The sequence below is a fragment of the Carcharhinus amblyrhynchos genome, chromosome 32 (genome assembly GCF_965287045.1).
Source record: "Carcharhinus amblyrhynchos chromosome 32, sCarAmb.v2.hapA, whole genome shotgun sequence".
In the NCBI taxonomy this organism is placed as follows: domain Eukaryota; kingdom Metazoa; phylum Chordata; class Chondrichthyes; order Carcharhiniformes; family Carcharhinidae; genus Carcharhinus; species Carcharhinus amblyrhynchos.
The window spans coordinates 4710918-4738712 of record NC_137355.1 but is presented as its reverse complement, the minus strand read 5'-3'; the positions used below and the strand labels follow the sequence as shown (position 1 = coordinate 4738712).

The window sequence follows — 27795 nt, the reverse complement described above, 5'->3', positions numbered from 1 at the left end:
TGTAAACCCAGAGGGGCTTTCGTGAAAGTCTCAGGTCCTGAAGCTCCCTCCATCCACTCATATCCAAAGATAAGGGTACGATCACCAAATATTTCGCACCAGCACCACCAACCCTACCCCTAGTCCTCAACGTGAACTAAGCATGAACCTACACGCTCTTGATAGTCATGCCCCAATCAAACATTTCTCAAAATGAATTTGTTTATTTCATCCCTGCAAGCAAAAGATCCTCTTCTAAAAAAGCACAGCCACAAGTTATATCCACCATGAACTAGGCATGTGGACTGGACCTGCAGAGATCAGGGCACGAACAACCACCAATTATGATCCTCCTAACATCAAGCAAAGCCAAATCCCGGTACCCACTTGAATCACCCCCTAATATCCGGCAAACTCGATCCCCACCCTTATTAGCAGGAGCTTGAATTCATGTACTGCCTTTCTACCCACTTCATCGGTTCCTATTACTTGGAATCCTCTTCCCTCATTCGCCAGAAATGCAGCATTTCGAGTTTGGCACTGTATCTCACTTTTGGCCCTCCTCTACTGTGAGGAAGTTTGTCTGCCACTGAGTAGCATTCTGAAGTGTGGCACTTAGTCTCTCACCCCTAGCAAGGATCATTTTGCATCGTGGAGCAGCACACACATCCCCTTCCCCAAATTAAACATCTCATCTACCCTCCAATCTCCTTGGGTCTGTTTATGGTCCTCTCCTCATTCCTTCACCTTTCGTTCCTGTCTGACCACTGCTCCCCTCTCTAGCTCCTCACTCTCATTCACCCTTAGTGAATCTCTAATAATCTGCTAAGCTAACACAATGCCATATCAAGATGAAACACACAGGATAACAGGCAGCATCAGATCATCTGGTTCATTCTATACATATGATCTCATTTTGATGGCTTACCTTACCTAATTAAACAAACCAGCCCTTGTACTCACTATCCTGCAGTGCGAGGGAACAGCTTTTCACAGCCTTTTACTGCCCGAGTAACACATTGCCGAAAGAAAACCTATCTTCCTTGGTGTCTATGTTGTCTTTACTCCTGGCTGCTTATGGTCAGAAAGAGATCAAAGACCTCTCTTCAGAGTGGGTGCAAAGTTTTTATTTCTCTCACAGCCAAATATGCTTACCGTTTGGTATCTACGGTAAATAAAACAATTCCAACTGTTTTTTTTTTTAATTTATTCATGAGCATTGCTAGCTGGCCAGCATTTATTGCCCATCCTTAGTTGCAATTGATACAACTGAGTGGCTTGCTAGGCCATTTCAGAGAGCAGTTGAGAGTCACCACATTGCGGTGTCTCTGGAGTCACATGTAGGCCAGACCAGATAAGAACGGCAGATTTCCTTCCTTCATGCACATTAGTAATATTCGATTCTTGATTCGCAACCGAACATGGGTCTGGTCTGAGGAGCTTAGCTGCTTTAAAGCAAACTTTAACCCTCAAACCATTTTAAAATAACTGGTATGTAGGTTATGTTAAAAAAAAGCAAGTTATTGTTGTACTCCATTCCTTTGATCCTAAATAGTGTTGCCAACATTCAAGAATTATCCTGATATCTTCAGGAATTGAAGATTAATTGCTAAGACAGTGCTGGGAGCTAACCAGGGAGAGAAAACATTGAAAACATTGAAAAACATTGAAAACATTGAAAAAAGACATCCTCTCTCAACGCTTTTGTTTGTGTGTTACAAAAATGTTGTCAGGTGTGGGGAAGGGGTGGGGCAGGCTCTTACAGAGTCTGTTTAACATCCAATTGAGCAATGAAAGATCTGCTCGCACGCAAGTGGTCAGTGATCACTGCGTTGTGACAATCTACATACTGGGCACATCTTGGAGGGAGGAGCTGATGTATTGAAATCTCCAGTACTACACCAACCATAATCTTAAACCACTTTCAATCATCACTGTGTGTGACAATTCATATTAACTGATCCAACAAGTCAAAGCACTTAACTTGCGCAACACATTAAAGGCAAAAACAGCCAACTTAAATGATGTTCAAACTAAAGATTCCATATGGTGTAACTATTGGTCAGTTTGAAGAACTATTTATTATGTTGACTCCACAAATTAACATTAAAATGAACAGAACTGTAACATTACTTACTTCCTTCTGGAACAACTAAAAGGTTCAAACCATCCAGGGTAGCAACCACAGCTTCACTGTACAGGTTCTTCCATGGAATCTTCAATGTAAGCTTGTCTATGAATGAAATCAAAAGGAACCAGAAACATGACACATACTCAGCACTAGTAACACTGGCTCATTTGTACATTAAAAACACCAGATTCTAAAGAGACTAAGTCAAAGGGAATTACATATCATATCTAGCTCAAATCTTCCAACCCTGTAATCGCTGAAGACCGGACACATGGTTAAAGATAGGGCGGCATAATAGCAGTGGTTACCACTGCTGCTTCACAGCTCCAGGGACTGGGGTTCGATTCCCGGCTTGGATCACTATCTATGTAGAGTTTGCACATTCTCCTCGTGTCTGAGTGGGTTTCCTACTGCACTCCAAAGATGTGCAGGTTAGGTTGATTGGCCATGCTAAAATTGCCCCTTAGTATTCTGAGATGTGTAGGTTCGAAGGATTTGCATTAAATATGTAGGGAATGGGTGGGATTGCGGTCAGTGCAGACTCAATGGACTAAATGGCCTCTTTCTGCACTGTAGGGTTTCTATGATTTCTATGGTTCTATAAAGATGCCCATTAGGACCCTGTGGAAGCACTGTTGCCCCAATCTCCATGGCAATTGCTTAGAAAGCTTCAACTTTCAACATCCTTAAGTGTCAGACAGATTTCCAACAATTAAAATGAATATTTGTCAAATTTCTTTTGCAAAGCACAATGAATCTAATGGACAATACTATCTTACAAGTAGGGAACAGATTAACAGATTATGAGCATTTGGAGCGTTGCGATCTGATTAGGGATACGCAACATGGCTTTGTTAGAGGGAGGTCTTGCCTTACGAATCTGGTGGAATTCTTTGAGGAGGTGACAAAAACGGTTGACGATGGGAGAGCCGTTGATGTCATCTATATGGATTTCAGTAAGGCGTTTGACAAAGTCCCTCACGGTAGGCTGGTAGAAAAGGTTAAGGCGCATGGGATACGAGGCCAGGTAGCTAGGTGGATTGAGAACTGGTTGGGAAATAGGAGACAGAGGGTAGTTGTGGAGGGTACCTTGTCGGGCTGGAGGCCAGTGACCAGTGTGCCGCAGGGCTCGGTACTGGGACCTCTCCTCTTTGTAGTCTACATAAATGACTTAGAAGAGGGAGTAGGTGGTGTGATCAGCAAGTTTGCTGATGACACCAAGATGGCAGGGTTGGCGGGTACAGAACTGGATTGTCAGGTGATACAACAGGATATAGATAGGTTGGTGCAGTGGGCAGATAGGTGGCAGATGGCATTTAATCCTGACAAATGCGAGGTGATGCATTTTGGAAGGAATAATGCAGAGAGGAGCTATGTGATAAAAGGTAGGCCGATTAGGAGTATAGACGTACAGAGGGACCTGGGAGTGCAGGTTCACAAATCCATGAAGGTTGCGTCACAAGTGGAGAATGTTGTTAGGAAGGCTTATGGGATGTTAGCCTTTATAGGAAGGGGCTTAGAGTATAAAAGCTGCCGTCTAATGCTTCAGTTATACAGAACGTTGGTTAGACCGCATTTGGAGTACTGCGTCCAGTTCTGGTCACCTTATTACCGGAAGGATGTGGAGTCTCTGGAAAGGGTGCAGAGGAGGTTTACCAGGATGTTGCCTGGCATGAGGGGACTGGGTTACGAGGAGAGATCGAAGAGACTGGGGCTATTCTCCTTGGAAAGACGGAGATTGAGAGGGGACATGATAGAGGTATATAAGATACTGAAGGGAATAGATACAGTTAATAGTGAGAGACTGCTCCCTAGACTGGGTACGAACACAAGAGGTCATCACTTAAGGGTGAGGGGGGGAGGTATAATTTGGAGGTAAGAGGAAGGTTCTTTACGCAGAGAGTTGTGGGGGTCTGGAATGCGCTACCGAGTAGGGTGGTGGAGGCAGGAACGTTGGACTCATTTAAGATGCAGTCAGATAGGCACATGAGTGAAACAAGAATGGAGGGATATGGTAGGGGCTATTAAATAGGGTTAAACCTCGGGAGACACCGGAAGGGCAGGCTGTATGATTAATATTTTTTGTCTTTATTCCACAGGTGGAGGTCCACCTCGTGTCAAGCGAGGGGCATGCACACGGCGGGTCGTGCGTGGGCTGCTCTTGGAAGTCCAGGAGTGGCCTAGTACTTCATGTCGGTGTGTGTGCTTGATCCTGGACCGATAGACGGGCGCCACAACAGCTCAGTGACTAGCACTGCTAGCTGTGCAGATACATGGATTTGGGCCTGTGTCTGTGGGAGTTTGCGCATTCTCCCTGTGGTTGCGTGGGTTTCCTCCGGGCGCTCCGGTTTCCTCCCACACCCCAAAGATGTGCTCTTAGGCTAATTGGTTTCCACCAAATTGACACTATTTCTTCCCTGAATCTGACTGAGTAGGGTCCCATTCGTAGACATGCAGGGTAGAATAGGTGTAGGGCGATGCGGCGGCGCGGGCTCGTTGGGCCGAAGGGCCTGTTTCCCGTGCTGGGTTGCTCTTTGTTCTTTGTTTAACAAGCAATATTATTCTTAGGTGGACAAGGAGTTCCCACTTGCTTTCAAAAAGTGGAATCTTTGAGCTAACCATTTGTAGGGTTTTTTTCTGTTTGAAGGATTGCCACCTCAGGCTGAATTACAAGCTCATGGTGCATTGGCCACACTAAATTCTCCCTCAGTGTACCTGAGCAGGCACTGAAATTTGGCAGCAAGAGGATTTTCACAGGAACTTCATTGCAGTACTAATGTAAGTCTGCATGTGACACTAATAAATAAACATTTTAACAGGGATAGGGTCTGGCTGTGGTTGTTGTCTGTGCTGAATGCATCAAATGGCCCCCTTATGCACTGTAGGAATTCTTTGCTTCCCCAGCTGCTTCTGACCTGTAATTCAATTATTCCTTCAAAGAAATCCCCACATTATGGAAAATAATGCTGGTTCCATAGCTTGTCTGCAATTTGTACACAATTTAAAACATATTTTACACTAAAAAAAACTCACGCACTACTCGATTGGATCAAAAAGGCAATACACAATACGACTCAACTTAGCCCACTGCAAACAAGCATAATTTTACCAATGAAAGACCAAACTATGTGAAATATTAACATTCTGTAGATAATTGTTTTACAGTTGCCGAGTAGAAAAATTAAGAGGGATAGCTATTTAGATAATCAAAACTTTGACAAAGCTGCAAGTTTAGCCAAAGTTCGAGAGCAAAGCAAAACGCCGCAGCCCGGTAACTCTCAAAGACAAATAACATACCTATCTGTCCAGCCTTGATTTTGAAAGGGACATCCAAATCATTCTGTTTGGGAAGAAAGAACAGAAAACAAAATAGTAATTTTGGTAGAATGGAAAATACAAACAAACGTACATATTTGAACAAAACTCTCACCAAACCTGAATATAATCAAATATCATTTGGGGCAGCATGGTGGCAGAGTGGTTAGCATTGCTGCCTCAGTGCCAGGGACCCAGGTTCAATTCTAGCCTCAGGCGACTGTCCGTGTGACGTTTGTACTTTCTCCTTGTGCCTGCATGTGTTTCCTCCGGGTGCTCCGATTTTCTCCCATAGTCCAAACAGTTCGGTTGATTAGCCATGCTAAATTGCCTCTTAGTGACTGGGGAACTAGTTAGAGTAAATGGTTATGGGGATAGAGCCTGGGTAGAATTGTTGTAAGTGCAGGCTCAATAGGCCAAATAGCCTCGTTCTGCACGGTAGGGATTCTATGATCAAAACAGAGGGCAGTAGAAGAATTCAGAAGCAATATGAGCTGCAGGCTCCCCACACAAGAATCACCATGGGCAGCATGATGGCACAGTGGTTCGCCCTGCTGCCTCACAGCATCAGGGGCCTGGGTTCGATTCCCAGCTTGGGTCACTGTGTGGAATTTGTACATTCTTGCCGTGTCTGCGTGGATTTCCTTTGGTGCTCCGGTCTCCCCCCCAACAGTCTGAGTGTGACAATTAAGGGATTTTCACAGTAACTTCAGTGCAGTGCTTGTTGGGTACATCGGCCATGTTAAGTTCTCCCTCAGCGTACCCAAACAGGCGCCGGAGTGTAGCGGCGAGGGGATTTTCACAGTAACTTCATTGCAGTATTAATGTAAGCCGATTTGTGACACTAATAAATAAACTTAAAACATAGCCTCAATTCGAAAATCTTTCATCCATATTTATAATAGGATTCTGCCCAAGTAAACCTGTCAGAGTAATTTCAAAATATCATCAAAGGAGTTTTGAAAACAAGGCCTGATATGTTTAAATGAGCTCTAAAGGAATTTTTTTGTTAAAATAGTAGTTTATGAAATTCATTTTCAGTTTTTTACATTTATTTAGCATGTTAGTTTAGATTTTTTTTAAGAAGTGTCACAAGCGGGCTTACCTTAACACTGCAATGAAGTCACTGTGAAAGTGACTTCACACTACCATTGCCTGTTCAGGTACACAGACAGTATTTAGCATGGCCAATGCACCTAACCGTCTTTTGGACTATGGGAGGAAACCAGTGCACACGAAGGAAACCCACACAGACATGGGGAGAACATGCAGACTCTGCACAGACAGTGACCCAAGCCAGGAATGAAACTCGGCTCCCTGGTGCTGCGAGGCAGCAGTGCTAAGCACTGTGCCAGCGTAGTATTGCTATTTTAAAATTTCGCTCAACACCCAAATGGTTCTCTCATGTACTGTCTCCTTCCCTTTGCAAACTGCTATTCTTACCATCCATCCACACCATTCATTTCCAAAGTCTGTCATCAGCTTAGCATTTGTCACAGGCAAAATCCGAGAATCCATTATCAAGGCTTTAGCAGGATATTAAAAATCACATGATCATGCACAGCCAACATGACATTGTGAACAGAAAACCACTAATCTGTTTAGAGTCTCTTGCCAAAGTAACATTCAAGGTGTCCAAAGGGGAACCAATGGATTTCCAAAAGGTATTTGATAGGGTGCCACATCAAAGGTTACTACAGGAGCATATGGTGTTAGGGGTAACATATTGGCATGGGTAAAGGATTGATTAGCTAATAAGAGACCAGGGATAAATGAGAATTTTTCAACTGGCAATCTGTAACTAGTGGAGCATCACAGTGATCAGTGCTGAGTCCTTAACTATTTACGATCTATATCAATGACTCGGATAAAGGAATCAAATGTATGGTAGCTAAATCTCCAATTCCACCAAAATAGGTAAGGAAGTAAGTCATCAAGAGGAGGTAGAGGATTTGCAATCCTACATGGACAGGTTAAGTGAGTGCACAAAAAGGTGGGAGTATAATGTGAGAAAATATGAACTTGTGGGTCTTGGCAAAAAGAATAGAAAAGCAATGTATCATTTACAGAGCAAGAGATTGCAGAACTCAGTGCTACACAGGAATCTGGGTGTGCTAATCAATGACTCACATTAGATTCAGGTGCAGACACAGCAAGCGATTAGGAAGGTAAATGCAATAAACATTCCAAGAGGAATGGAATATAGAAATGGGGAAGTCTTATTGCAGCTGCACAGGACCTTGGTGAGGCCACATTGGGAACGTTTTCAACAGTTTTTGGGCTCATTTGAAAAAATATATAATTGCTTTCAAAAGAGGTTCAATCAGTTTATTCTTTGGATGAAGGACTTGTCTTAAGTTGGGGCTTTATCCATTGGAGTTTTGAAGAATAAGAGGAAGAAATATTGAAACATACTCTATCTTGAGGAACGGGACATGGTGGGTATAAAAGATGCTTCCTCTTCTGGGGAAAAGACCAGAACTCGGGGTCACAGTTTGAGAATGAGAGAGAATAAATAATATTTATTTGACAATAAATAATCCCTTTTAAGACAGAGATGAGGAGAATTTCTCTCTCTTAGACAGTCATTAAAATGTGGAATTCTCTTCCCCAGAAGGTAGTAGAGGTTGGATCATTAAATTTATTCAAGGTGGAGGTAGACAGATTATTGATCAACAAAGGAGTCAAGGATTATGGGGAACAAGCAGGAGAGTGGACTTGCAACCACAATCAGATCAGCCATGATCTTATCGAATGGTGGAGCAGGGCCAAATGGTGTACTCCTGCTCCAACTCCCATGTTTCTACGTTCACTGTCCAGTTCACTACAGCTTTAGCTCCTGAAGCCCCATGCTCTGGAATTCTCTCCAAGACCCTCCACCCTCCTTCTCTTAGCACCTCCTTCAAAGATTTTAATGATTATGAACCTACTTAGGACATTTTCCAAATGTCAGGAATGATTAGGCTGACTTAAGAAAGACTGGGAGGTTAGGTTTGTATCCACTAGAGTCTAGAAGAATAAGAAAGAGGCAACTTGATCGAAACCTTCAAGACTCAGAGGTATTGACAAAATAGATGTGGAGAAGCTGTTTGCTTTTGTCAGAGAATCAAGAACCAGAGTGAAATAGGAAAGAGGAACTACTACTTGTAAAGGGTGGTGAATTCCTGGAACTCAGAATCCGATAGTGCAGAAGGAGGCCATTCGGCCCATCAAGTTTGCACCAACCACAATCCCACCCAGGCCCTATCCCCATAACCCCATGGACTTACCTGAGCTAGTTCCTCTGACACTGAGGAACAATTTAGAATGGCCAATCCACCTATCCCGGACATCTTTGAAATTTGGAAGGAAAAACGGAGCACTCAGAGGAAACCCATTTAGATGCAAGAAGAAAGTGCAAATTCTTTACAGACAGCGACCCAAAGAAAGTTCAAAGTTTCATGACCCTCAAAACAAAAATCTTCTTACCTCTGTCTTAAATGGGAAACCCCTTATTTTTAAACTGTATCCCCAAAATTCATTAAAAAACATGCATCTAGAAATCATTTATTAGGAAAAATTAATCTGAATGTAAGGGAATACACAAACTTACACACAAAAATCCTGATTATGGGCTTGAAGGGATCACATAAATTCTGTGCATAACACCTGCATTACCACCAAAATGAGAATTACACTGCTGTTAGAGTCTTCAGCAGGAATTATGTTCACACTGTGATGCTAACAACCATGGCTCTCAGTCACACTTTGCTGTGCTTCGTTCAGCATGTAAAATGGTGATCAATTTTACTAAACTAGGTCATGCATTTTGGGCGCAAAAGTGGGAAGGCAACTTATTATCTAAATGGGGAGAGACTTCAGGGTTCCTGGTGCAGAGGCATGAGTCACAGAAAACTAGCATGCAGGTAAAGGAGATAATGAAGGAAGTGAATGGAATGTTGGCGTTTATAGCTAAAGGAATAGAATATCAAGATAAGGAAGTATTATTGCAACTATATAAAACATTGATGAGGCCGCACCGACAGTATTGTGCACAATTCTGGTCCCTGTATTTGAGAAAGATGTAGTGGCATTGGAAGCAGCTACAGGAGGTTCACTAGATTGATTCCAGAGATGAGGGCTTTGTCGTATGAAGAGAAATTGAACAGTTTAGGCTTATACTCTCTGGAATTTAGAAGAACGAGGTGGTCACATTGAGATATTCATGATAAAAGGTATGGATAAGTAGATATGGAGCAGATGCTTCCACTGATGGGCATTCTAGGACGAGAGGTCTAGTCTTAGAATCAGGGTTAGCAAATTTAAAACAGAGCTCAGGAGAAACTACTTCCCTTGAAGGGTTGTGAATCTGTGAAATTTGCTACCCCAAAGTGCGGTGGATGCTCGGACAGTGAATAAATTTAATAGATAGATTTTTAATTGTTAACGGGTTGAAAAGTTATGGGGAGAAGGCAGGAAAATGGGGATGAGAAGCAAATCAGCCATAATCGAATGGCAGAGTGGACTCGATGGGCCGAATGGCCTAATTCCGCTCCTATATCTCATGAATTTATAAACTAACTTCTGCATCTAGCCATTTTATTCTTGGGCTAGCAGGAATATAAATAACACATTCTACTTCAATCATGAGCAGATTTCAAAGTTACCAATTCAGTCATATGCGTAGGAGAAAATCAATCACCCAATGTTCTCAACATGCTACACAGGTACTGGCTAAAGAAATCGCCACACAAAATGGACAAAACAGCCTTGGAAAGCTGTTCTAGAAGATTTCAAACATTCAGTGGTGACAGTATTGATTAAAGATAATGTTGCTGCGCTGGAGAGGGGGTGTCCCAGAGGAGCTGCAAACAGAATCAATTTGCCGAGAGCCAAGAACAAATAACATGCAATGACATGGCTCAGTACAGTCTTTAGGCCACCCAGTGGGAAAGATGCAGAGCAGGGGTCAACAATATGTCGATCACTATCTGTCTTTCAGTAGCTCACATTAAGTTTCACATTGACACCAAACAGCTACAAGCCAACAAGTTGTGTAAAACAAGAATCGCGGGAGAAGCCAAATTCACAAACGGGTGTCGGAAAAAATGCAGAAGCCCAGAACGATCTTAAAAGAAGGGAAAGTATTTTCCAAACATGGAAACAAGACCATCAGGGACAAAGAAAGCTGCTGGATACAGGACCAGTACAGGCCAACTTTCTGGAACAGTGGCTTGAGGGGCCAGATAGCCTATTCCTGCTCTGAAATATTATGACATAAGAACATAAGAATATCACAATATCTTACGATTCTTATAAAACGAAGCTGGGTTTTAGGCATTGGCAGGTACACTGATTTCTTGGCCAAGGTTTCAACAGCAGAGTTTGTGATTTTCAGCAGCTAGAGCCAAGTGATGTTTATTCCAAATCCTTTCATGGAAGTCGATGTGCAGTGACATTTCTGAACAAGCAAGCTCGCTGCTTAACCTGAATTCTGCCTCTCTGCAAATACAGATCACCAATCTTCAAAATGACATTCAACAGAAAACATGATACCCAGCAACTGCTGTTTGAGTTTTATGGACATGGAGAATCATAGAATCCCTACAGTGCAGAAGCATTTGGCCCATCGAGTATGCACCAACCACAATCCCACTCAGGCCCCATTCGCGTAACCCCACATATTGCCTCTGCTAATCCTGCTGATGCTATGGTCAATTTAGCATGGCCAATCAACCTAACCTGCACATCTTTGGACTGTGGCAAGAAACCGGAGCACCCGGGGAGTACATGCAAACTCCAGACTGAGTGATCTGAGGCCAGAATCAAACCCAGGTCCCTGGCACTGTGAGGCAGCAGTGCTAACCACTGTGCCAGCATGCTGTCCCGATCACATGGCTACCCTGTTCGCATGGCAGAGTTGATTCTTTTCTGTAGTTTCAAACCCAGCTGACTGATAAACAACTGAGCGACTCAATTCGAGTTACCCTCTCCAAATATAAACCAAATTTCACAGCACTGGTGGACACCGTGTATCAAGTACCACGTTGAAATAAAGGCAAGATCAGATTTCCTGATATTAAATATGGTATGCTAATATAGTTATAACAGCTAAATATTTAATTTGCATCTATCCATCCATTTTTAAAGAATTTATTTGAATATTATTATTCAACTTATTTGAAGTTTTCCGTTTTACAATTACCACAAAATGCAATAAATCCCCAAAATCTACAAAACCCAGTATGGTACAGAGTGCCCATTATTCCACAAACATACAGGAAAGACTGACGAATATTCATACAAATAATTCCAATTATCAATCATTGCAATCGTACTTGGTGGTCTCCTCTCATACTGATAAAGAAAGGATACAAAGAAGAGATCTCAGGATAAGCACACAGCCCCCATGGTGCCCATTCTTCTCCACAGGATAAGACACAACTACATAATATATATACACATTCCCTTGGGACCTCACTCACGTCCCAGGTCCTCCAAGCAATTAAATAATAACCCAGATAAAGGGGAACCTTAGGGTACCGCGAACAGGTGTGGTGTGGCAGCACACGCTCTCATGTCCAGGAACCAATAAGCCAAAGATTCACAAACCTCGCAGCATTACAAACCTCCCGTCTTTCCAGCTACATCAGTGGCACCAATCAGGCTCCCCATTATCAGAAAATTTAAAGTATTTTCCACTGAGGAGAAGAATCATCCAGACACCCATCAACAAGGTATCTTGGGGAGAAATGTGACCCTCCTCCTTCCCCCAACAAACCAAGAGAAACACTCCAGGATTAACTATAACAAATTGGAGCCTGTATCAGTACCTTACCCATTAGATAAACAAAGGAAGCCAGAGAGAGAGAGAAAGAGAAACAGAGAGAGAGAGAGAGAGAGAGAGAGAGAGAGAAAGAGAAACAGAGAGAGAGAGAGAGAGAGAAAGAGAAAGAGAAACAGAGAGAGAGAGAGAGAGAGAAAGAGAAACAGAGAGAGAGAGAAAGAGAAACAGAGAGAGAGAGAAAGAGAAACAGAGAGAGAGAGAAAGAGAAACAGAGAGAGAGAGAAAGAGAAACAGAGAGAGAGAAAGAGAAACAGAGAGAGAGAGAAAGAGAAACAGAGAGAGAGAGAAAGAGAAACAGAGAGAGAGAGAAAGAGAAACAGAGAGAGAGAGAGAAAGAGAAACAGAGAGAGAGAGAAAGAGAAACAGAGAGAGAGAAAGAGAAACAGAGAGAGAGAGAAAGAGAAACAGAGAGAGAGAGAAAGAGAAACAGAGAGAGAGAGAAAGAGAAACAGAGAGAGAGAAAGAGAAACAGAGAGAGAGAAAGAGAAACAGAGAGAGAGAGAAAGAGAAACAGAGAGAGAGAGAGAAAGAGAAACAGAGAGAGAGAGAAAGAGAAACAGAGAGAGAGAGAAAGAGAAACAGAGAGAGAGAGAGAAAGAGAAACAGAGAGAGAGAGAAAGAGAAACAGAGAGAGAAAGAGAAAGAGAGAGAGAGAAAGAGAAACAGAGAGAGAGAGAGAGAGAGAGAAAGAGAGAGAGAAAGAGAAACAGAGAGAGAGAGAGAGAAAGAGAAACAGAGAGAGAGAGAAAGAGAAACAGAGAGAGAGAGAGAAAGAGAAACAGAGAGAGAGAGAGAAAGAGAAACAGAGAGAGAGAGAGAGAGAGAGAGAGAGAGAGAGAGAAAGAGAACCCCCCCGCCACTCCCCCCTCCAGCCCCCTTTGCCAGAAAGGGCACCCAAACCTAGAAGATGGACAGACTGGAAGACTCCACATAAGAGGAGATAACCTACTCCTTCAACCAGCCCAATCTCCCAACTGGAGAGACTCCAACAACACTGACCCGAAGTCCCCAGACTCGCACTCAGGCCCTGCAACAACAGGGTGAGACATCCACAGAGGAACCAAATCTCGGGGAGAGAGCAGTCCAGAAAGAGAGCTTCTGGACTGCTGTTGACAGAAGACAAACCTCTTTCCCCATCCAATATGCCCTCCACCTGCCCTGGATAAACACAGCCACTACTGCCCTCACCTGCTCAACGACACCCCAAAATAAGGGCTAATAAGCCAAGAATACTCACAGCACTGCTATACACTGAACAAAGCAAACTACCCTTTTCCTTGGTACACTAAAAGTGCTGTTGAGGCCCCATTATCAACAAGATTTAACCCATTCCTCTCCCCAGAGAAACCCCAGCAACCGAATAATATGCCCACCAACCCTCCCACAAGTCAAGCACTCAAACAACCACTGCAACGATCCACACAGCCAAACCAAAATAGGGGATTAGCCAAACAAGGCAAGACACCAAACAATATATCAGCTACACCCGGATGTGCATCAGAACATCATTCCCCCAGTAACACCCAAGACACCAATGACAATAAAACAGCCCAATCTTTTCCAGGATACATGATGTGCCTGTACTTTCTCAAAACAAGTAAGGATTCCCTAAGACAACAAAAATACAAAAGAAAAATAACACAACTAGTTCGAACAAGGGATTCTTTGAACTAAGTCCCGTCCCAGAAAAATCTTTGGAGTGTGAGGGGAAAATCGGAGCACCCATAAGAAACCCATGCAGAGATGGGGAGAATGTGCAAACACCACACAGACAGTCACCTGAGTCACCCTGGGAATCCAACCCAGGTCACTGGTGCTGAGCGGTGCTCACCACCATACCATCGTGGCAGCCATCACCACATTGACAATAACAATACAAAAGCATAGGCCCACTCACCAGCAAATTGCCACTGCAAACTGAGCCTCACCCCAGCTGTCTCCAATCACCTCCAACAAAGTTTTGTTTGACTTAACTCAGCTTCCTTTTGCCAAAATCCAGCCTGGACCCTCCAGGATCATAGCACAGATTATATGGATAATCATGGGTTGTACATCAGGATAAAGAAGTGATTAGAAGATGAGTGACCAGAGCTGGCAAAAAAGCAAATCAATCCTGCCTGACCCACTCCCAGCTTTTAAAAATATGTTAAAGCAGCTTGTGACATTTTTTATTTAGTGAGAAAGACTTCTGATCAAAGATTGGTGACCCCCAACATGGAGGAACAAATTTGCAAGAAAAATCACAGATAGGGTGGCACTGCTGCCTCACAGCACCAGGGACCCAGGTCCAATTCCAACCGTGGGTCACTGTCTGTGTGGGGTTGGCATGTCCTCCCCATGTCTGTGTGGGTTTCCTCCATGTGCTCCAGTGTGTAGGTTAAATGATTAGCCATGGTAAATGTACAGGATTACAGAGATAGGGTACAGAGTCAGACCTGGATGGGATGTTCTTTTGTTGGTGCAGTTTCAATGGGGCAAATGGCCTCTTTTTGCACTTAGGAGTTCTGATTCTAGATGCAAGAATTATAGAATACAAACAGAGTTCTTTATTTACCCAGATGCAGACTGGGCCAATAGTAATGTCAAAGGGCACTAAGAGTTCTTAAAATGTTTTCTGAAAAATGTTCTACAGCTCTAAGTTTCCAGTCCATCAAGAAAGGAGACACAAGTAGACGTGGTTCTTGGGAATGAGGTGGCCCAAGTGGATCAAGCGTCACGAGGAGGACATTTATGGGACAGAGATCATAGGTTGAGGTTGGTTATGGAAAAAAAAAACTAGGAACAATCCAGAGTAAAAATAATTGACTGGGAGAAGTCAACTTCTGGAACTCACAACGTGAGAAGAGGCAGAAACTCACAAATCATTTAAAAAGGTCTCTGACGACCCGTCACCTGCAGAACCACAGGCCAAGTGGCTCATTTTTCAGCTGGCTCAGTCACGATAGGCAGAGTGGTCTCTAGTCTGTACCATTCACTTCTCAACATTTTCTAAACTTTTTAAATATCTGAAAAGGAGGAATGTATCAGGATGTGGAGAAACGACATGACATGAATTGCTCCTTCGGACAGCCGGTGCAATGCAATGAGCTGAATAGCTTCCTTCTGTGCTCAAATGGTTCAACACCATGACATCAGGAATTTTTTTGGGAAAGCTGATGCAGGACATCCAATAAATCCCCTTAGCACAAGGCTTCCCATTCCAAGGAATCCCAGTCCTGCTTGCTCCCAACCACAAACGCGACAGCTTTCAGAATAATTTTTTTTAAAAAAACAAGAGAAACAGAAATTTATAAAATTAGGTACTTACCAGTGCATTTTCTTTGACTTTCAAGTTATCAAGGACGACATTTCCTGCAATAAAATAACAGTAATTAAATTTGCATTGACTGTAATTATGTAATAAGTCTTAAATCAACTCTTTCCTATAATTACAGAAAATTGCTTTTAACATTTACAGAAATGCGGCAGTTCAAAAAACCCAAAACCACTACTTTCACTGTGCAACTCACACAAGCGACAGCTTTTAGCCACAATTCTGCGACTTGTGTCTTGGCTCACTGCCTTTTCTCAATCTTCATCGAACTAACGAGGGTTACCGTTGGCCAGAAACTGAAATGAACCAGCCATATAACTACAAGTGCAGGTTAGGGGCTTGTAATTCTACAGCTTCCATAGCTGGTTCACCATCTATAAGACGCAAGAGTGTGATAGAATATTCTCAACTTGCCTGGAGCTCTAACGACACTCAAGTTGGACAGTGCAAAGCAGCTCACTTGATTGGCACCTTAACTACCACATTAAACATTCACTTTCTCCATCATTAGTGCGCACTGTGTTCCATTTACAACATGCACTGCATCAATTCAGTTAAAGTTCTATTTATTAGTCAAAAGTAGGCTTCTATTATCACAGCAATGAAGTTACTGTGAAATTCCCCCAGTCGGCACCATTTCGGGTACGCTGAGGGAGAACTTAGCATGGTCAATGTACCTAACCAGAATGTCTTTCAGACTGCGGGAGGAAATGGAGCATCCAGAAGAAATCCAAGCAGATGCAGGGAAAATGTGCAGATTCTGCACAGACAGCAACCCAAGCTGGGAATTGAACCCGGATCCCTAGCGTTGTGAGGCAGCAGTGCTAACCACTGTGCTGTCCGAAAGACAACAAGTATTGAAAAATACAGTAGAAATCTAATGAGTGTACTGACACTCTCCCATTCTGTGGGTATGCCGGCGTTGGACTGGCGTAAACACAGTAAAAAGTCTGACAACACCAGGTTTTAGTCCAACCTATTTATTTGATAATATACTCGCAAGCTTTCGAGGGGTTACCCTCTTCGTCAGGTGAATGGAGAGTTCTGGCCTCAGACAGAGCATATAAAGCACAGACAGTTTAGAGATTACTGATTAAAATGCGAATCCTTACACCTAACCTGCTGTTCAAGACCTGAAGTGGCTGATAATGTGAGTGGTAGGAGCACTGATCACAGTTTAAAGAGATGTGTATTGTCTCCAGACAGTACAGTAAGTGAGGTTTTGCAAACCCAGGCAAGTCACGGGGGTTACAGATAGTGCGACATGAACCCAAGATCCCTGTTGAGACCGTCCTCATGTGTGCGGAACTTGGCTATCAGTCTCTGCTCAGCGACTCTGCGCTGTCGTGTGTTGTGAAGGCCGCCTTGGAGAATGCTTACCCGAAGGTCAGAGGCTGAATGCCCGTGACCACTGAAGTGTTCGCCAACAGGAAGGGATCGTGACAGACACCTCCAGACCCTGAAAGATGCCCTCGTAAGAACAGGATATGGTGCTCGACTCATAGATCGACAGTTTCGATGCGCCACAGCGAAAAACCGCACCGATCTCCTCAGAAGACAAACACGGGACACAGTGGACAGAGTTCCCTTCGTCGTCCAGTACTTCCCCGGAGCGGAGAAGCTACGACATCTTCTCCGGAGTCTTCAACATATCATTGATGAAGACGAACATCTCGCCAGGGCCATCCCCACACCCCCACTTCTTGCTTTCAGACAACCACACAACCTCAAACAGACCATTGTTCGCAGCAAACTACCCAGCCTTCAGGAGAACAGTGACCACAATACCACACAACCCTGTCACAGCAACCTCTGCAAGACATGCCGGATCATCGACATGGATACCATCATCACACGTGAGAATACCATCCACCAGGTACATGGTAAATACTCTTGCAACTCGGCCAACATTGTCTACCTGATACGTTGCAAGAAAGGATGTCCCGAAGCATGGTACATTGGGGAGACCATGCAGACGCTACGACAACGGATGAATGAACATCGCTCGACAGTCACCAGGCAAGACTGTTCCCTTCCTGTTGGCGAACACTTCAGTGGTCACGGGCATTCAGCCTCTGACCTTCGGGTAAGCATTCTCCAAGGCGGCCTTCACAACACACGACAGCGCAGAGTCGCTGAGCAGAGACTGATAGCCAAGTTCCGCACACATGAGGACGGTCTCAACAGGGATCTTGGGTTCATGTCGCACTATCTGTAACCCCCGTGACTTGCCTGGGTTTGCAAAACCTCACTTACTGTACTGTCTGGAGACAATACACATCTCTTTAAACTGTGATCAGTGCTCCTACCACTCACATTATCAGCCACTTCAGGTCTTGAACAGCAGGTTAGGTGTAAGGATTCGCATTTTAATCAGTAATCTCTAAACTGTCTGTGCTTTATATGCTCTGTCTGAGGCCAGAACTCTCCATTCACCTGACGAAGAGGGTAACCCCTCGAAAGCTTGCGAGTATATTATCAAATAAATAGGTTGGACTAAAACCTGGTGTTGTCAGACTTTTTACTCTCCCATTCAGCAGTAAATTCATTAGATCTAAATACCCCAATTTCAAAACCTCAGCCATGCAAGAAAACAATCCTCAACTTCGTACTGTGCAGCCTGGGTTTACATTAGGCATTGGAGAATGTATTAACTGGATGAGTTACTTATATGGAGGCCAAAGGGTGAAGAGATAAGAGATCCCAGATCCCATAATCATTGGAAAGATGTTGCAAAGATGCACTGAGGTATAAGGTACCTGTTTCTCATCAGGAATCATATCTAAAGTGTATGCTTCCTGCCTACATCAGCCTCATTCCTGCAGCATGCTTTCCTTAAAAGTGTTTCAAAATTTGATAAAGTTGAGTATTTTTTACTGGGGATGTGGCACATCAACCTTTCATGATCCGAGTTAATGATACGATTAAGTTACTCAATGCCTTTTGCAAAAAAAATTCAGTAACATATATATCAGAAATCCAAAATATGGTTTTAAAACAAAACAGGGAATTCAACAAAAGTTCATTATAGTATAAAACTGTTCATTGCTCTATTGAAACTGTCCGAGTGTCTATCAAAAAGATTTTTTTTACCTCTCTGCATTGGAAGACATTTCCCATGATTTTGGTTGCATATTCTGTTAAAAATGTCTTCTCTCAACAATTTTGAAAGCTGAGGACATCTCTTATCAAACACAAAGCAGGTTTCAGGATTCTAGGTCTGTATTCAACGGAGTTTAGAAGAATGAGAGGGAATCTCATTGAAACTTACATAATGCTGGAAGGCTTAGATAGAGTGGATGTGGGGAGATGCTTCCATTAGTAGGCGAGACTAGGGTCCGAGGGCAAAGCCTCAAAGTAAAGGGACAACACTTTAGGGCTGAGATGAGAACAAATTTCTTCAGCCACTGGGTGGTGAATCTATGGAATTCATTGGCACAGAAGGCTGCGGAGGCCGGGTCATTGAGTGTATTTAAGACAGAGGTAAATAGGTTCTTGATTGATAAGGGGATCAAAGGTTATGGGGAAAAGGCAAGAGAATGGGCAGTGCACATTTCTCACTCTGAACGCAGCCCCCTTTGCTCACCATCAGCTCAAGGCCTTTTACCTTCTATATTCCCTGATCATTTGGCAGCACAGTAGTACACTGGTTAGCATTGATGCATTTGATAGTAAACGCACAAGCTTTCGGGTTAGTCCCTTCGTCAGGTGAATGGAGAGTTCTGGCCTCAGACAGGGCATATAAAGCACAGACAGTTTAGAGATTACTGATTAGAATGCGAATCTTTACACCTAACCATTCTAATCAGTAATCTCTAAACTGTCTGTGCTTTATATGCTCTGTCTGAGGCCAGAACTCTCCATTCACCTGACGAAGGGACTAACCCGAAAGCTTGTGCGTTTACTATCAAATAAATCGGTTGGACTAAAACCAGGCGTTGTCAGACTGTGTTTACCCCAGTCCAACGCCGGCACATCCACATCATAGCATTGATGCGCCAGGGACCCAGGTTCAAATCCGACTTGGGTCACTGTTGTGAGGAGTCTGCACGTTCTCCCCAGGTCTGCATAGATTTCCTCCGGTTTCCCAGTCATTTTTTGAAAATAAAATTGTGTGTGTGTAAAAACTGATAGGTTCTGCATGGCTGCAGCATGACCTTATTCAGACCTCATTTAGAATATGGTGTACAATTCTGGTCACCACTCTACCAGAAAATGACGTGGATGCTTTGGAGAAGGTATAGAAGAGGTATACCAGGATGTTGCCTGGTCTGGAGGGCATTAACTAGGAGGAGAGGTTGGAGAGACTCGGTTTGTTCTCACTGGAACAACAGAGGTTGAGGGGTAAACCAACAGAGGTCTACAACATTATAAGTGAAATGGAAAGAATGGATAGTCAGATGCTCTTTCCTAGGGTAGAAAAGTCAAGTACTAGCGGACATACATTTAAGGTGCTTGGGAAAAGTTTAGGGGAGATGTGCAAAGCAAGTTTTTTTTTACACATAGGGTGGTGAATGTCTGGAGCGTGCTTCCCTGGGAGGTGTTTGGAACTTCACCGTCCGAAAGACATGCTGCTTGGGTGCATTAGCCATGCTTTATTCTCCCACAGCATGCACAAACAGGTGCCAGAGTGTGGCAACTAGGGGATTTTCACAGTAACTTAAGTTAATTTAAGCCTACTTATGACACTAATACATCAACTTAAACATTACCTTGTTTGCAACGTCCTGACACTCTCAACAGCATTTCACTTCTGAAAATTTTAGAAAACCTCAGAATTAGGAGGAGGAGGAGGCCATTTGGCCCCTTGAGCCTGCTCCACCGTTCAATCATAATTGATCTTCTACATCAACCTCACTTTCCTTCACAGGCCCCACATCCCTCACTTGCCGTAGTGTCCAAAACTCTAGTTATCCCAGTCTTGAATATACTCGATGGCTGTGAATCCACAAAAGGCAGCCTGGGACAGTGTTGGAGCGTATGTGGCAAACTGAGTTACCTAGGGCAGGTTGCGGCAATAGGGGCCTGCAGTGGGATTATTGTCAGTGCAGACTCAATGGTCCAAATGGCCTCCATCTGTACTGACTCTAGGTCAGGGCCAGTGAAATGAGGAAGGAAAAAAACAGCAAGAAACATCTTTATCCAAAGTGTGGTTAGGATGTGGAACTTGCTTTCACTTGGGGTAAAGAAACAGAAGCTAACACAGATAGGGTTACAGGAAGTGAGGGTAGCAATCCTTATAGATCACGATGGTAAGAACCTATTTGACAGCAGGAAGGGCGTACATGGACAAGGGTATATGAGGCAATTATAAGGGACTGACATCAGGGGGGATATATCAGGGATACAGGGGGAAAGGGGTAAATAGAAGGGGGTATATGGGAGAGGGATACAGATAGATACATGGGTAAGTCACTGTCTCCAGTAATGAGCAAGGTTTGACTTGAATGGGGAGAAGAGGTATATGGAGTGGGTAAATGAGGGGTATTTATAGGGGGTATACAGGGCTTGTATGGGGGGGCTATATGGGTGGTTATACAGTCTCTCCTGTTGCTGTTGGCGGCTGGGACCGGAATGATGGGGTACATATGATGAGAACATATGGAAGGGATATATGGGGGATGTATATGAGGGCTACACAGGGGTGAGTCGTATATGGGGGTGAGGGGTATATGAGCGGGAGGGTATTATGGAGGAGTGTACTACACTCTCTCCAGTTGCTGAGAGGGGCTGGGACTGGAATAATGGGTGTATACACATATATACGGTGAGGGTATATGGAAGGGGTTTCATGGATGGGGTACATGGGGGATGTATGAGGGGCACATGGGGGAAAAGAGGGGTACATGGAGAGGGCTACGTGGAGAATGTACTCTCTCTCCAGCTGCTGAGAGGGGCTGGGACTGGAATGAAGGGGGCTATATGCTGAGGATACATGGAAGGGGTAAATAGGAGAGTAAATGAGTGGTATATGGGGGAGAGGAGTATATAACATAGAAAGATAGAACATTACAGCACAGTACATATAGAGATAGATATATGTACTCTCTCTCCCCAGTTGCTATGAGAGGCTGGGGCTGGAATGATAGGATGTATATGCTGAGGATATATAGAAGGGATTATATGGAGAGGGCAAATGGGGGGTGTATATGAGGGGTATATGAGGGAGAGGGGTATATAGCAAGGGGTATATGGGGGGGTGTACTCTTTCTCCAGTTGCAGTCAGAGGCTGTGACTGGAATGAAGGGTATGCTGAGGGTATATGGAAGGGGTTACATGGAGAGGGTATATGAGCTAGAGGGGTATATAGGGGTGTACTCTCTCTCCAGTTGCTGTCACAGGCTGGGACTGGAATGAAGAGGTCTATATGCTGAGGGTATATGGAAGTGGTTACATGGCAGGGTGTATATGAAGAGTATATATGAGGGGTATATGGGGGGGGTGTACTCCAAGTTACTGTCAGGGGCTGGGGCTGGAATGAAGGGGTCTATATGCTGAGGGTAAATGGGGGGGGGGTGTATATGAGGAGTATATGGGAGAGAGAAGTATATAGAATGGTATATGGGGGGTAAATAGAGGTTGTATATGGGGGTGGTATATGGAGGGGTATTTGGAGGTGTATATGAGAGGCATATAAAGATGGGTATATGGGGGGGTGTATATGGAGGGGTATATAGAGGCTGTATATGGGGGGTATATGGGAGAGAGAAGTATATAGAATGGTATATGAGGGGTATATAGAGGTTGTATATGGGGGTGGTATATGGAGGGGTATTTGGAGGTGTATATGAGAGGCATATAAAGAGGGGTATATGGGGGGGTGTATATGGAGGGGTATATAGGGGTGTATATGAGGGGTATATGGGGAGTGTATATGAGGGGTATATGGGGCGATGGGTATATGGCGAGTGTATACTCTCTCTGGTTGCTGTCAGGGGCTGGGGCTGGAATGAGGAGCTGCAGCAACTGCCGCTCCCGGGGCGGAGAGTGAAACACAAACTCCCCATTGCTGAACAAGCCGCATCCCGCATCCCGCATCCCGCATCCCGCCCCCCGCTCCGCACACACACCCCCACACCGGCTCCTCACCTCCCCAGATGCCCAGTTTGAGCTGAGATTTGTCCAAATTCTCCACATAATCCCCGAGGCCCCGGTTCAGGAGCTCGGCAACCAGCGCCTCCAACACCATCGCCCCGGGACAGCGGCAACGGCACTCACAGCGCCACCAGCGGCCCGGAGGACTTAATACAACTGCACCGCCTGACCACTGCCTGTCTACACACACCGCCCCTGTGTATATATACACACACACACACTGCCTGTCTACACACACCGCCCCTGTGTATATATACACACACACACACACTGCCTGTCTACACACACCGCCCCTGTGTATATATACACACACACACTGCCTGTCTACACACACCGCCCCTGTGTATATATACACACACACACTGCCTGTCTACACACACCGCCCCTGTGTATATACACACACACTGCCTGTCTACACACACCGCCCCTGTGTATATATACACACACACACACACTGCCTGTCTACACACACCGCCCCTGTGTATATATACACACACACACTGCCTGTCTACACACACCGCCCCTGTGTATATATACACACACACACTGCCTGTCTACACACACCGCCCCTGTGTATATATACACACACACACACTGCCTGTCTACACACACCGCCCCTGTGTATATATACACACACACACTGCCTGTCTACACACACCGCCCCTGTGTATATATACACACACACACACTGCCTGTCTACACACACCGCCCCTGTGTATATATACACACACACTGCCTGTCTACACACACCGCCCCTGTGTATATATACACACACACACACACTGCCTGTCTACACACACCGCCCCTGTGTATATATACACACACACACTGCCTGTCTACACACACCGCCCCTGTGTATATATACACACACACACTGCCTGTCTACACACACCGCCCCTGTGTATATATACACACACACTGCCTGTCTACACACACCACCCCTGTGTATATATACACACACACTGCCTGCCTACACACACCGCCCCTGTGTATATATACACACACACACTGCCTGTCTACACACACCGCCCCTGTGTATATATACACACACACTGCCTGTCTACACACTCCGCCCCTGTGTATATATACACACACACACTGCCTGTCTACACACTCCGCCCCTGTGTATATATACACACACACACTGCCTGTCTACACACACCGCCCCTGCGTGTATATATACACACACACACACTGCCTGTCTACACACACCGCCCCTGCGTATATATACACACACACACACACACACACAGCCTGTCTACACACACCGCCCCTGTGTATATACACACACACACACACACTGCCTGTCTACACACACCGCCCCTGTGTATATATATATACACACACACACTGCCTGTCTACACACACCGCCCCTGTGTATATACACACACACACACACACACACTGCCTGTCTACACACACCGCCCCTGTGTATATATACACACACACACACACACACACACTGCCTGTCTACACACACCGCCCCTGTGCATATATACATAAGAACATAACAACATAAAAAATAGGAGCAGGAGTAGGCCATCTAGCCCTTCGAGCCTGCCCTGCTATTCAATAAGATCATGGCTGATCTGTCGTGGCTCAGTTCCACATTCCCGCCCTCTCCCCAGAACCCTTAATCCCCTCGCTTATCAAAAACCCAGCAGTTTCTTAATCCTTGAATTGCTCTGTTCATGAGCCTCTGAAAAATCTGGCTGTGTTCTTCATTCCGAACAGCATAAATTTGAATTGATAAAGTTCTTGTGGCATCATAATGACAGAAATCTCCTTTGCCCTCAGTCTCCGGTACTTATCATACAATCCTACAGTGCAGAAAGAGGCCCTTCAGCCCATCGAGTCTGCACCAAACACAATCCCACCCAGGCCCTACTCCCATATCCCTACATATTATACCCACTAATCCCTCTAACCCACACATTCCTGGACACTAAGGGACAATTTCTTAGCATGGAAAATCAACCTAACCCGCACATCTTTGGACTGTGGGAGGAAACCGGAGCACCCGGAGGAAACCCACACAGACACGGGGAGAATGTGCAAACTCTGCACAGGCAGTCACCCAAGCCAGGAATCGAACCCAGGTCTCTGGAGCTGTGAGGCAACATTATTAACCACTTGCCGCCATGTTTTAGTTCATGAGCCTGTGATCGTGTTGTTATGCAATGCAGAAAATCCCCAGGACGGTCATTTGCAATTTCTATGTGGTTGGATTCTTTGTAAGAAGTCTCACAATGTCTTACCGTGACTTCTTACTGTGTTTACCCCAGTCCAACGCTGGCACCTCCACAGTTGGATTCTTTACCAGCTGTTCAAATAGAGTAGGCAACATTATCATCTGTGATCCCATTATACCATTCCTTAGAATGAACTGAATGCCTGCAATGGGCTAGGTTTCTGCTGCACCTACCGATTTCCCCCACCTTCAAGAGACTGTAAGCTTATTTTTACTCAAGGAATTTCTTTCATTTCACCATGAATGCTGTTGATCGGAACCTTTCCATTCATTTTCCATCCTGGACAACAGATACCTTTATCCCACCACATTAGGGATTGATTTGCACCTGTACCTCATAAAATTTTATTTTTTTTTCCCCCTCCTATCCTGTCCACAGGGAAACACTCCAGCATTGTACTCACAAAACACAACCACCACCCACTGCTCACTTCGCCCCTGTACAATTTGCGAACATATTTTCACCCGCAGTGTCTGCTCTTTTTCTTTGTGTACCAATCCGACTGGCTTCTCTTTGTCTCCAGTGTCTAAGTGTTTAGGATGTGAGTTCGGCTGATTGGCCATGCTAAATTGACCCTAGTGTCAGGAGGATTAACAGGGTAAATATGGATGGGGGGGGGGAGGCTACAGGAATAGGGCATGGGGGGTGGGATTTTGATTGGTGCAGAATTTGATGGGCTGAATAGCCTCCTTCTGTAGGGATGCTATGATTTTATGATTCTGTGTATAATCCCAACCATTTAACTTCCAGTAAAGTGATTTTGTGTAGTCCAGTGAAAATATCTCACCTTTTCCATATCTTTCACCCCTCCAATAGATTCTGCTTTATTTTGGAGTGAAGGCTCCTTGGAGTTTCCAACCATTCCCTCTCTTCCTGATCCATCTTCTCTTGGAGCTTCTCAGAGTTATCCTGGCATCTCTGAGGTTAATCTACAAGGACAGGTTGCATAAACCTGACTTATATTCTGACCTGTATTTGAGATCGAGGAGTGATCAGAGAATCCCAACAGTGCAGAAGGAGGCCCATCGAGCCTGCATTGACAACAGTCCCACCCAGGCCCTACCCCCAATTGTTTATCCTGACGCTAAGAGGCAATTTAGCACGGCCAACTGGGTGCTCCAGTTTCCTGCCGCACATCTTTGGACTGTGGTAGGAAACCGGAGCACCTGGAGAAACCCACGCAGACACGATTATTATTATTATTATTATTGTTACAGGAAGGATGTGGAAGCTATTGAGAAGGTGCAGAGGAAATTTACAAGGATGTTGCCTGGATTGGGTGGCATACCTTATGAGGATAGGTTGAGGGAGCTCAATCTTTTCTCCTTGGAGAGACGAAGGTTGAGAGGCGACCTGATAGAGGTTTATAAGATGTTGAGAGGAATAGATAGGGTGGATTCTTGGAGGCTATTTCCCAGGGCTGAAATGGTCGCTACGAGAGGACACAGGTTTAAGGTGCTGGGGAGTAGGTAGAGAGGAGATGTCAGGGGTAAGTTTTTCACTCAGAGGGTGGTGAGTAGAATCGGCTGCCATCGGTGGTGGTGGAGGATGATTCGATAGGGTCTTTTAAGAGACTTCTGGATGAGCACATGGGACTTAATAGAATTGAGGGTTATAGGTAAGCCTTGTAGGTATGGATATCATCGGCGCAACTTGTGGGCTGAAGGGCCTGTTTGTGCTGTAGTTTTTCTATGTTCTATGTTCTAAGGTGCAAACTCCACACAGACAGTGACCCAAGCCGGGAATTGAACTGGGTCCCTGGGGCAGTGAGGCAGCAGTGCTAACCACTGTGCCACCATACCGCCCATCTGTATCTGATAAGTATTTAAGATGTTAAATGGTTTCAATGCAACAGATTCTTTTTATTCTTTTACAGGCTGTCGCTGCTGCCTCACAGTGCTAGGGACACATGCTACACCCCAGCCTTGGGTGACTGTCTTTGTAGAGTTTGCACATTCTCTTGTGGGTTTCCTCCAGTTTCCTCTCACAGTTTCAATTTATTTGTTAGTGTCATGAGTCGGCTTACATTAACACTGCAGTGACATTACTGTGAAAACCACCCCCCCCCCCCCCAAGTCACCTCACTCCGACTCCGGTAAATTGAGGGAGAAGTTAGCACGGCCAATCCACCTAACCATTTGGGGATGTGCAAGTTAGGTGGATTGGCCATGGTAAATGCATGGGGTTACACGTCACTTCATTGCAGCGTTAACGTATGCCTACTTGTGACACTAAGCAAACTGAACTTTAAAAAAGAGCGGAGGGCTGGCTGGGAGAGTCAGTACAGACTCAATGGGCTGAATGGCCTCTTTCTGCATTGTAGGGAACACTGTGAACTGTTGATTTTTCAGCCAGTCAGATTAAGAGGCGTTGGAGGAATGTAAACTCTTCCATTGAACCAACCCAGTTGTCAATAACGACATCCTGTGGTTAGTTCAATTCCTACTTACATTGGAACTCACGGGGGAGAGGGAAGCATTTCTTGACCAAGAGACGGAATGGTGAGAATTTATCCAGTGTTTTGTGACGATTCCCACTTTCACACCACCCCCCCACACACAAGTTGCTGGATCTTGTTTCGTAGACGGCATGACGTACGTGTGTGTGTGTGTGTGTGTGTGTGTGTGTGTGTATGGTGTCAGCTTTTTATTTTTAAACAGTTGCTTCATAGAACAGGAGGCAAGAGAGTGCTGCTCTTGGCTACATGTTGGTGAATAATTGACCATAGGAACATCATTGATTTCTGCTCCTGGACCAGACTGGCGGTTTTTGTGGGTTTCACACACACACACACACACATGCAGACATCAGAACAACTTGAGTTTGCTTTTATTTATAAAAATAACATTTCCTTTAAGAAACAATCAGAAATAGAAATCCTTCA

General features: G+C 44.6%; 1 protein-coding gene across 4 annotated transcripts in view; it reads right to left on the bottom strand.

Annotated features, from left to right (window-relative positions):
- The window catches only part of vps13c (vacuolar protein sorting 13 homolog C), a 298634-nt gene extending 275871 nt beyond the window's left edge, over positions 1-22763 (bottom strand). For all 4 annotated transcript variants that reach the window (XM_080216043.1, XM_080216044.1, XM_080216045.1 and 1 more), the window contains exons 1-4: positions 22654-22763; positions 15559-15602; positions 5408-5450; positions 2117-2212 (exon numbers count right to left, since the gene is read on the bottom strand). In XM_080216043.1, the coding sequence (XP_080072169.1) occupies positions 2117-2212; positions 5408-5450; positions 15559-15602; positions 22654-22753 (283 nt within the window). In that variant the 5' untranslated portion in view covers positions 22754-22763. The remainder of the gene's footprint in view (positions 1-2116; positions 2213-5407; positions 5451-15558; positions 15603-22653) is intronic.
- Positions 22764-27795: the final 5032 nt, after the last annotated feature.